At 45.2% G+C, this 10,400-nt stretch overlaps 1 protein-coding gene across 1 annotated transcript in view; it reads left to right on the top strand.

The window, feature by feature from the left end:
* Nucleotides 1-10,400, top strand: part of T265_00252 (hypothetical protein) — a gene marked incomplete at both ends in the record, with an annotated part of 23,288 nt that overhangs the window by 9,367 nt on the left and 3,521 nt on the right. The window contains 7 exons of the mRNA XM_009163960.1: nucleotides 2,019-2,082; nucleotides 2,168-2,326; nucleotides 5,211-5,567; nucleotides 5,679-5,789; nucleotides 7,867-8,080; nucleotides 8,652-8,713; nucleotides 10,178-10,377. Of these exons, the coding sequence (XP_009162224.1) occupies nucleotides 2,019-2,082; nucleotides 2,168-2,326; nucleotides 5,211-5,567; nucleotides 5,679-5,789; nucleotides 7,867-8,080; nucleotides 8,652-8,713; nucleotides 10,178-10,377 (1,167 nt within the window). The remainder of the gene's footprint in view (nucleotides 1-2,018; nucleotides 2,083-2,167; nucleotides 2,327-5,210; nucleotides 5,568-5,678; nucleotides 5,790-7,866; nucleotides 8,081-8,651; nucleotides 8,714-10,177; nucleotides 10,378-10,400) is intronic.

Here is a 10,400-nt window from a genome sequence, read left to right as displayed (position 1 = left end):
GCTCTTCTGGGATCTGATCCCGTTGTAATGCAAACAATATTAAATAATCTAAATAATTCTGCCTCGCAGTTCGGCATGCGCTTCACACCTGCAAAGTGTAAAGTGCTACTGCAAGATTGGGTGGGCTCGAACCCTATCCTCGTGTTTGCGGATGAACCGATTGAGGTAGTAGATAAATTTGGTTACCTGGGCAGCTGCACCAGTCCCGGTGGTCTCACGAAAGATGAAATTTCCATCCGGATTGGGAAGGCCAAAGCAGCTTTTGCGAACCAACGTCACCTGTGGCGTAGGCGTGACATCAGCTTTTCTGTCAAGGGTCGAGTTTACAATGCTGCGGTGCACTCCATATTACTATATGGATCAGAAACCTGGCCGCTGCGCGCGGAGGACGTCAAAAGACTTTCAGTGTTTGACCATCGATGTCTTCGGAGCATTGCATGAAGCTGGTGGGAACACCGGATCAGCAATTCTGAAGTACGTCGAATGGTATTCGGGAGAAATAACTCACCCTCGATAGATGAACTGATCACATTGCATAGGTTGCGCTGGCTTGGCCACAGGTTGCGTATGCCAGTCGACCGACTTCCTCGAAGGGCTCTTTTCGCACAACCACGTGAAGGATGGAAGAGGGCCAGAGGCGGTCAAACAATGACTTGGCAGCGAAGTGTGAAAGTCATTACCAGCAAACTCAGCTGCGCTGGTAATTGCCGTCCTCCTGGATGGGGACCCCGAGACGGGCCACATCAATGGCTAGAGACATTGTCAGATATGGCCCAGTCGCGTCCTCAATGGCGCTCGTGCATCCAAGCCATTGCCTTCAATGCATAGCTCCTTTTCCAACCCCTCCTCACTTGACAGCCCACTGTACCTATCCCCCCCCCAAAAAAAAACATCGGTGAACGAAACTGCGGCAGCTACAACCACTATACGACGAGTACGCGGTTATTACAGCTGACAGTGATGATGATGATGACTCAGAGCCATCGATTTCCCTTCTTGTTGCTCGAATAAGTGGAGTTTCGCCTCATTTTGTCACTTTTCCACTTGCTAGTTCGCGAACGCCACACTGAAATGAGCTCTTAGCACTCTGCCTTGTCCCCTGTCCCGTAGTGAATTCACAGTTTGATTTCCTATGCATGTGGAAGCCATCATGTCCAGCGTTTAGCGAGTCCATTTCGGATTCGAGTGACTAGTAATTCCAGTGGGGACAAAGAATGTATTGCAGTAACGTGCTGGACACGTCTTCATTCCATTCGGTCATTTCTTCATATAAGTTTTAGTCCAGTTCTTGCCCTTAAGTAGTTTCAGGAACCGAACCATCTTAAGCATCCATAGATTGCCGTTCACCGTCGAGGATACTAGCCCATGTGTAAAGACGTAGTGAATAGTAAAACATTGATCCTTTTGTATCTTGTGCACGGGGAAACACTTCACAGTCGGGCATGAAAGATTTTACGAGACTTTTCAATGTTGAATAGTCATGGACGAGGAGCACTGGTAATAGATCCACGCGTACTTTCCCATTGGCGTTTTTCCAGAGGCGTTACCATGGTTAGCTACATCTAGAGTACGACAGGACATAGAGACAACTGAAGAGTGCTTGTCTTGGGCGTTGCCGTGCCATTTGACCCATTATGCACCCTTGACCTGTTTACACTTAAAGGCGACCTACTGGACAGTCGACAGTGGACCATAAATTCTGTTAACTTTGGTTGTTCCAATTATTACAGTTGTGTCGCACTGGGTTCGAAGCTTAAGTCGACCAGCGATATCTGGGGACTGGTATTTGGTAAAAACAGCCTTATCAAGCCGATTTATTCTCCTACCCATGCAGCCCAGTTAATTCTCCAGGTTCCATGACATGTACACTCGTACTTGATTCTGTATAACATAATCGCCCCTTGTAGATCTGGTTGCCATTGTTTGGCTCCGCACTTACTATCCTACTCTCTCAAATTTTCTGCCTTACACTTCGTTTCCTTACGCCTTTAACTCTCCCCTTTCTAGGTTCCCTCTAGGTTCCCTACCCTCTACCTGGCCGTCAGAAACATGCTTCTATGTCTGTGGTTCGCCAATCCCAATGTGAGTTATCTGCTTTTTACGGGTATTTTCTTTTCATACGCGTAATTTCGTATTCTAAAAGTTCACGTAACCTGTTGTGCTTTAGCGTTTCTTGACCAGTCGGCTTGTCGCGGAACACTGTTTCATCAGAGGCCTTTTACGGATCGCACTTTGCGAGTACTGGATTCCACGTCTTCTTGAAGAGTTTACCTGTCGTGGGTACATCAATTTCGGGGCTTGTGAACTACCACCAATCTCAAATGAAGTGAGTCCTACACGTACCTTTAGTCACATCTCGAAGGTTTAGGTTCTATTTATGCAATTATGACAGATCGACACCCAGGCACGCTGTCACTTGTTGACCAGAATTCTCAGTGCAACCAATTTTGGTGAACTTCAACCTAAGCAAAGAACTAGCGAAATACACTCATTTGCAAACTAATTTGGTTTTGCAAGAGACTCACCTGGAACCCAGCTGAATCTTCTGTTTATGATGTTTCCAAGCAAGTGAATGTGCTGCACCAGGCCACCTCATGTTTCAGTCGCTACGATATTCGGGATATTGCGATACATGTATATTTGTAGTGCACTACTTATAAGGTCGCTGAAAATACGTCGACAGCCCCACGGTTTCAAATAGAACATAAGGCTGGTGGAAACTCGGGGAGCGCGCCTACCTGGTGAGCCCCACGAAGGAGGAAACCGGTCGTGGGCTGTCGACGAATTTTCAGAAACCTTATGAGTAGTGCATTACAAATAGGTAAAGGACTGTTCATGAACTGCTTCATCGATCTCTGTATCAGTCGGTTGCGGTCCGTCACCAAGAAAAAACAACGAAGGACGATTTTGGATAGATATGGACAGAGGTGCGGTGCAGTCTGAAATATTGGATTATGCTGCCTACTATGTAAAGCTTCGATCACTTTGAGCTATGTTTTCAGCATCATGTAGTATCACGAAAAGTTATTGAATAGATGTCTGTACAGCTGCTTCTCAAAGAACAAATAACAAAATGCAAAGTGAGATTTCTTACATTACTCCTCAGGAATGAACTCTCTCACAGGCCGAATGCTGTGTGAGAGAGAATGCTATATGCACTAGAGCTATCGCTCATAATGTGCATTTTGCTAGGAGGGACCTGCAAAGGTCCACTCAGTAATAAAATGATTCTGTCTGATAAGGGCAGTAAACTTGTGGCTGCACAACATATGGTGCAAAGTTAGGTTAAAAGTTATTTGCACTTACCTCTGTGGCGTCTTTCCTAAAAGCATTGCTGTTTCACACACCATACGGCTGTTCATGGCCTTTAAAAAAAACCTTAGAACTCACAAGATCTCAGCTATGGACCTTTTCACCGCGACCGGACGTTAGGAAACTTGTCAAGTTTCCACAGTGCACCCCACCTAAGTCTGTGTGACACCGGTTGCTTATGTGTTGAAACCTTTGTCTCACTATGTGACTGAACGATGAGGAAACCAGGTGAAACCGAATTGTTGCAGTATAGACCGGGTAAATAGCACAAGATCTCATGTGGCGGGCTTTCCTTTCATTCTCCAAGCTCCAGGTCGGAACGATTTGTCACGATAATTTTGACTGATTTCACGACCCACCATCCTTTTCGTTTTGTATCCTATCTCTAAAGGGATTTCTTGTTAACCGGTTGCGTTATCCAGTCGACTCTAGCGAAGGGTTTGAACTACCAAGGCTAACACCAAGCCTTCAAGTGTTGAACCGATAGAACACGATCTGGATGATGGGTGTTCCTCATCGAAAATCTAAAAAAGCGCTGCTAATCTATTTATTCTACAGTACTTTTCTCGAAAGAACTCCAAGCAACAAACTTGTACACAAAAAACAACAGTGTCAAGTAAACCTGTTTTTTATCGACCCGTAATTTTAGTAAGAATGCACTCGGTAGGCAACCGTACGGATTTGGAGAGTTTCGGCTGTACTTAATCGGGAATCTACTTCCGTGATCTTGAGCGAGAACTGAGAGACGCAAGTGAATGGAACACTCATGCATTTTTCAGTCTTAATGATATGTTTTAATAGGAAAACGTCTATGTAAGCAGGCGTGGCCGCAGGTCGCACGCAGTGGTGAGATGTACCAGAAAGCAAGTCAGGTTTACATTGCATGCAGGATGATTTGGCCCAGTCTAGCGATTAGTGAGGAGGTCCGGCTCTGTCGGAAAGAATGAATTGGATGACTTCCAAACAAGCTCCAAAACGTCGACTAATTCATTTGTATAACAATTTGGTTTTCGCGGGAGATTCAACTGAATCTCTCGTTTATCACAAGGGCGAAACTGGCCATCGGCTGTCGAAGAGTTTCCAGGCACACTGTGAGTAACTTCCTCTATGAAAAAGAGCGCCAACATGCTTCCTTATCACACTGTCAACCCGAAATTTCCTTCAGATTCCACTTTACACAAAAGTGTATTTCATAGATCTTAGAATGCGGTGCTAGCCTCTTTGAGGGAGTTTGGAGATTCAGTGTGGTAGATTTAGTGCACGAGGATACCTATGATAACACGCCTTTGGGCAAAGTGGGACGGACATAAAGCTTACTCACTCTAAGGGTATCAAAGACTAGGATTGAAAAACTGGCGAAGGTTACTTGGTTGAGTCACACGTATGTATTTAAGACTAGGGTCCGAGGAAAGGTGCATCAGAACACAGAGGGGTTAGTTTGCTGGAGATAATAGAACGTCTTGATACTGAGGGAGGAGGGACGTTCATCTGACCCACTGACAGGTTCATTCAGCACAGATGTGTTTCGGACTCTCAGTTTTCACAAAGAAGTTTAGTTTGTTTGCCCCAGTGAACGATTCGGATGTGGTCATATCCCCTTCATACGAAGATCAGAAAATTTCACGTTGGAGAACACTGGTTGTAGTCTGTGGTTGAGTAGTTAATCGGTTGTGCCCAGATCCTGATGTAGTCTTGAGCTAGCTTGACCAGACTCCGAATATGGTCTGTGGATAGCCGTAGCATTAGTGGAGCAAAGGGTTTCCGAAATTGGCTCAACAGGATTATCTGGAAGGCAGCTCGCCTTCTTTAAGCGCACCCCTTTATTGTTCTAACCTGTCTGTTGAGATGAACCGCGATGTCATTTACCCCGGTGTGTTTCATTTTGTTCTGCATTACAGGTTGGTCCAAACATATCCATCCGAATTGTCGGTCGGCCACATCTGACCAGTGCGGTTGCTACACGGCAGATTTTGAACAGCCTTTTTGCACGGAGAAAATGCAGCCCTTCTGCTCCCACTGTCACTGAACTGGGCAATACATATCAAACATTCCGCGTTGGTTTCCACCCCATAGCTTCCACTTTTGATGAACGCAAGGAAGAGCTTAACTCACTTTCTGAAATATGCTTGAAACTGTCGCCTAGCTCCACCGATCCCCAATGCCCGAGCGCTGAGCCCTCCCAACAGAACTCACCTAGTGAACCATGTGCCACAGCGAAATCTAGGTCGCAGTTAAATGTCCCCCTGTCAGCTCAGGTTTGTGCTACCTATAATATGCACTCTCTTGTTGACCTTTGTCGTACTGATTGTATAATCTTTGCCTCCTGTAGCATATACCGCGAGCCACCATATTACTTTCAATTCCAGACACTTGATGGCGATTCGAATGACATTCATCAACTCATCCTCCCCGCCCACGCATGGACAGATCGTGTGTACTCACACGAACTCCATCCCATCACCAGCTTAGCCAAACAGGTTAGTTGATAATACTACATTCTCACGTACACTTTGCTTGTCTAGCTGGAGCATTGAAGTGTGTTTTTCGATTCAGACCTCTCGTTGGTGCCTCTTTGCTGATGTGAGTTCGTCCTAACCTCATGGGTACTTCGTGTGCAGTTGGTCTGTTGTATGTTATGCAGCACCACAAAGGTGATCTGGTTGTAAAGTTGCTGCGTCGGTCCATTATGCGACTGAACAGTGATATCAGAAGATAATTTGAAATGGATAATTTCCCTTACTAAAAGTCCTCAATCGTAACGTGTCACGAAGATTGGAATCCGAAGGAAATAGTCAGGAACCAAAACGCGATGTGGGAATAATGAGAAAGAACAATCGCATTGTGATCACTCTAAAAAATGAATTAATATCAGCTGTATGACCAGAATTTAATACGTTTTTGGCGACCAGTGAAGTAGGATTTCCAAGGGCTATATTCTCCCGAGTATCCTGGTATAGGCCTTGTGCCACCTATTTTCAACTGAGATTTCGTCTTTTCAGTCAAGCCAATCCATGCTGAAAAGAAGAGAAGCAGTGTGCAGTTGTTTCACCCTTACTGGAAATTATTAGCAGTGCTCATCTGACCCTCTCGGTCAGTGGTTGAAAGCTTAGCTGTTTAGCCACGAGCGGCTGAACAGCAATATTATTTGCTCTCTAGTAGCTCTCACTTAGACCGAATATGTGCTATATAGTTTAGAATGAGTTCCTTTTTCTCGCGTCACAAGTCTCTTGATGTCTTTCACCTCAGCTGCAGGTGTAGGCGCAGATAAATTTGGATGGAGACAGCACATTCAGTGGTGTTGTGATCAGTGGCCAAGAAACGGCAGCTTGGGTTTTTTTAAGTTCCGTTGCCACAGTCCATTCATCGCGCTTAGGGCATACGTAGAGAAACAATTCGTTTCCACTGTTATCCCCAATCGGTTTCAAGACAACTCAGCGATGGTACTGGACATGCTGTTCATGGTATTTGCTGAGCAGATTTAAGGCCATATATGGCATGTCTCACCTTGAAATGTTGAACGTTTTCGCTGTGTGGGATAGAAGCTGAAGAGACTCTGTTACGTCTAGTCCAAGTGGTTGGTTGTCCGATGATCGGATCGCTATTGTGTTCTTCTAGTTCACGTTTAAGCCGACACTTCAGTGAATTGAACTAGAAAACTTCAACATAGCCTTTAATGAGTGGCGTTGGGTTCATCGTTTGGGCATGTTTTACACAGTATCAACTGACTAATATGTTCTAGTGCAGTTTTGTCTACTTTTATCATCAACAGTTCAGCTAAGTAAGGACCGAACTGGCCATTCATCGTCGTTCCATCAGTCTGTCAGTATCCTGATGCTTGGAAGTAACGTTCTGCATTTAAAGTCGAGACGCGATGTTTCATAGAAAGCGCAGCGACGTGGTTGAGGACAGAAAGAATCAACGCAGTCACAAAAACCCACTGTTTCCCCCTAGTGAGACATTCGTAGACAAAGTTCAAGCACTGAGGAATCGCATCACAGATTGCGATAAATCAGTTGGTTCAACCGTTTGCGCCAATTCGTTTGCAGCCTGCAGTCTGTGGTCCGGTATCTGTGACCTCATTGGTTTGAGGATATTCGTGTATGATATGGTGAACCACGTAATAAGGACGAGGCGGAGCATACGGTTGTGGTGTACACGAGGTGGTCTGTCTTACGGCATGATACTATGGCCTTAGAATGAAACTTTTCTGCTTTTAAATGTTATCTGCTTCTCCACTATGTCATATTATCTGTTTGCGTCGCACAGGATAGCTTCCAGTTTGCTCGCGTTCGCCCATTTTTACTGTCCCAAGTCTCTATCAAGATTTGAAACAACAGTGAGTTGCGCTCTGGCCCTATCAGAGCTTCCATCTCAACTCGTGTGAATGCCGCACCGATTTTAATTGTGCGTCCTGTCCCAGAAAGACGAGATGTTTGTCGTGCTCGGTGCTCTTGATATTTCTTGCTTTGTCGATCCTAGTCGACAGTGTTTTCATCCGAGGCATCACTATACTACCAACCTTCCGATCAAGTAACTGAAAACACTCGGTTTTAGGCCCGCCTCCGTCTACGACCAGTGGATCGCGTCCTGGTTTTGTCAATCAACACCGATGCTGATAGTGGTGTGACAGCGCTAGAGGCAGTCCAATCCAGTACAATGGTACGAATGGAGTTCCATGTCGAGGCTGTGCTTGACATGATCGCTCAAATGTTCGATCCGGAATCAGCAGTCAGTTTGCCTCCGATTGGTGTTAAGAAGTCCGTGCAGGGTATGTTCCCATACAGGCACTTTCCCAATGTCTCCTTTCTCTTCCATACAGGTACATCTATTCGCGACTTTTACTTCTCTATCAATCGCACCACTGTTTTTTCCTGTGGGGGTCCATGTTGATCGCAAACACTACGTTTTCAATAAGATGCCTCTAGACCTTCATCCACTAAACAGGTGTTTTAGTGTCTGATTGGAATATCCCCTGCCCTTTGTGATTGATTTGTTCTACCTTGGCAGTCTATTTTGAACAGGATGTCTTTGCTCGAGAATCATAAACGCCATCAGGCCACAAAACAGCTGAATGGTTTCTGTTTCATTAGGGAGCTGGTTGTGAGCCAAAGGATCGAGTTTTTATGGCAACTGTAAAGTGCCTCATTCCGTGCCAGCAGCTTGTCTGACAGCACAGTACTAGTGAAGTGGAGATAGGAAAGTTTTTTTTGATATTAATTTTTGGAGAGGTCATTTGAAGAGGCTGACCGAAAGTGGTCTTAACCGGTCTTTCTAATCGGGTTAGCTGTGATAAGAAATACCACGCCTCCCCTCTATAAACTGGCTTTTTTCTTCCTTAGAATCGTGGGATTACTTTGATTTGCAAGTTCGTGACCGTCTGACGGATCTTGACAATTCTCAAGTTAGTTTCTCGACCCACTCATTTTTATTCGCTTCTAGTTTTTTACTCATCCACTCCGAATATGCTCAAATTCCTACCATACAACCTCACACTAGTTATTGCCACCTTTAATGTATTAGTGCATCTTAACTAGTGCTCACATCCGTATTGCCATAGCTCTTCACCCCGATTAGTTGCGCCACCCACGAATTTCACCCTATTTTGGTTTTTCTCTCTGGTTAGCTCTTCACCCCGATTAGTTGCGCCACCCACGAATTTCACCCTAATTTCGCTCTCTCTCTCTGGTGTCTTCGGGGATACCTAGATGACTTGGATCGTTCAAGTGAGACTCCCTGTATTCCATGGCTCGCACATTATGTTAACGAGGAGTCTTCCGCTGTTTTTAACGGCTTCTGTAACACTAGGGCTCAATAGTCCCCTTACTTCCCTCCACTTATTTACAGTTTCCAGTCACTGGTAATGTATACACTACGGTGGTGCGGTCTGTACTGCTTTTCGGACCAGAAACGTAGCCTTTATTGCAGACGATGTATGAAAGTTATCAGTGTCCGACTATCGATGTCTCTGAAGCATCGGCTGGGTGGGAACATCGGATCGGCGATATCGAGGTATTCCAAATGGCTTTAGGTAAAAGGTCTTCTCCTACGATGAGTGAGCTTCTCATGCTTCATTGGCTACGCTGGTTAGGGCATAGTTTCGCATACTAGATGACTGTCTTCCTCGCAATCTCTTTTTGGCCAGTCCTGTGCTGAATAAAAACTACCAAGAGGTAGACCTGGCAACGAGGTGTGAAAATGCTAACCAGTGAACGCACTCGGGTCGATAACTGCCACCTTTCTGGATGGGACTCAACTAATCAATGGTCATTGACAGAGAATGATCAATGGATTGACAGATACGACTCAATCATGCAATCAGTGGCACTCTTGCGCCAAAGCTATCGCCCTCGATGCGTTGCTGACGGAATACTGTCCTTTTTCACATATTTGCTAGAGGTATATACCCTGTTAATCGAGGAATCGGTACGACGACTGTACGAATCTGATTTAAACCTAGTGTAAATGACCTGACCTGACTCGCTGTGATTTTCGTGTTAGGCCGTAGTCGATGATGTCGTTATCTTTCTATCCGTTTCCATGTCGTATATGAAATAGTGGTGTATCACAATGGTTCGTATCAATAGGGTACCAGCCACTATTCCTCGCATCAAGTTTTCGGTCGTCTGTGCATAATCTGGTATTAAGGTTCCATCAACCGAGCGAGCCTATGTTTCTTCATCTTCCTCTTATGTTTGTTCATCGGTTTTACTTTACCCCACTTTAGATCAAACCACACACCTATCTTTTTTAGCTTTTGATCACTAGGAAGCGTCTCTCCTAGTGTTCGTCATTTACTTTTCTAAGATTGTTTGCTCACTATACATAGTCCCCAGTTTGGTAATTCTAGTTGGCCATTTATTTACAGGTAGAGAAACAGTTAGTCGAGTTTCACTTGGCAGCTGTGGAGTATGATCTAACCGAACCGCTCACGACGATTCTGCGACCAAATTCTTGTTCGTTCCCGACGGCTCGCCTGGACCAGCTTCCTGCTGAGCGATACACCGAATTCTTTAATGACTCCGAGAATTCCGCCCAAAATGGCAGCATTTTTTCCTGGTCTCCTCAGTGGCTCTCCTGCCAGCCCGGTA

Source organism: Opisthorchis viverrini (assembly GCF_000715545.1).
Source record: "Opisthorchis viverrini unplaced genomic scaffold opera_v5_2, whole genome shotgun sequence".
Classification (NCBI taxonomy): domain Eukaryota; kingdom Metazoa; phylum Platyhelminthes; class Trematoda; order Opisthorchiida; family Opisthorchiidae; genus Opisthorchis; species Opisthorchis viverrini.
This window is presented reverse-complemented; position numbering and strand designations above follow the sequence as displayed.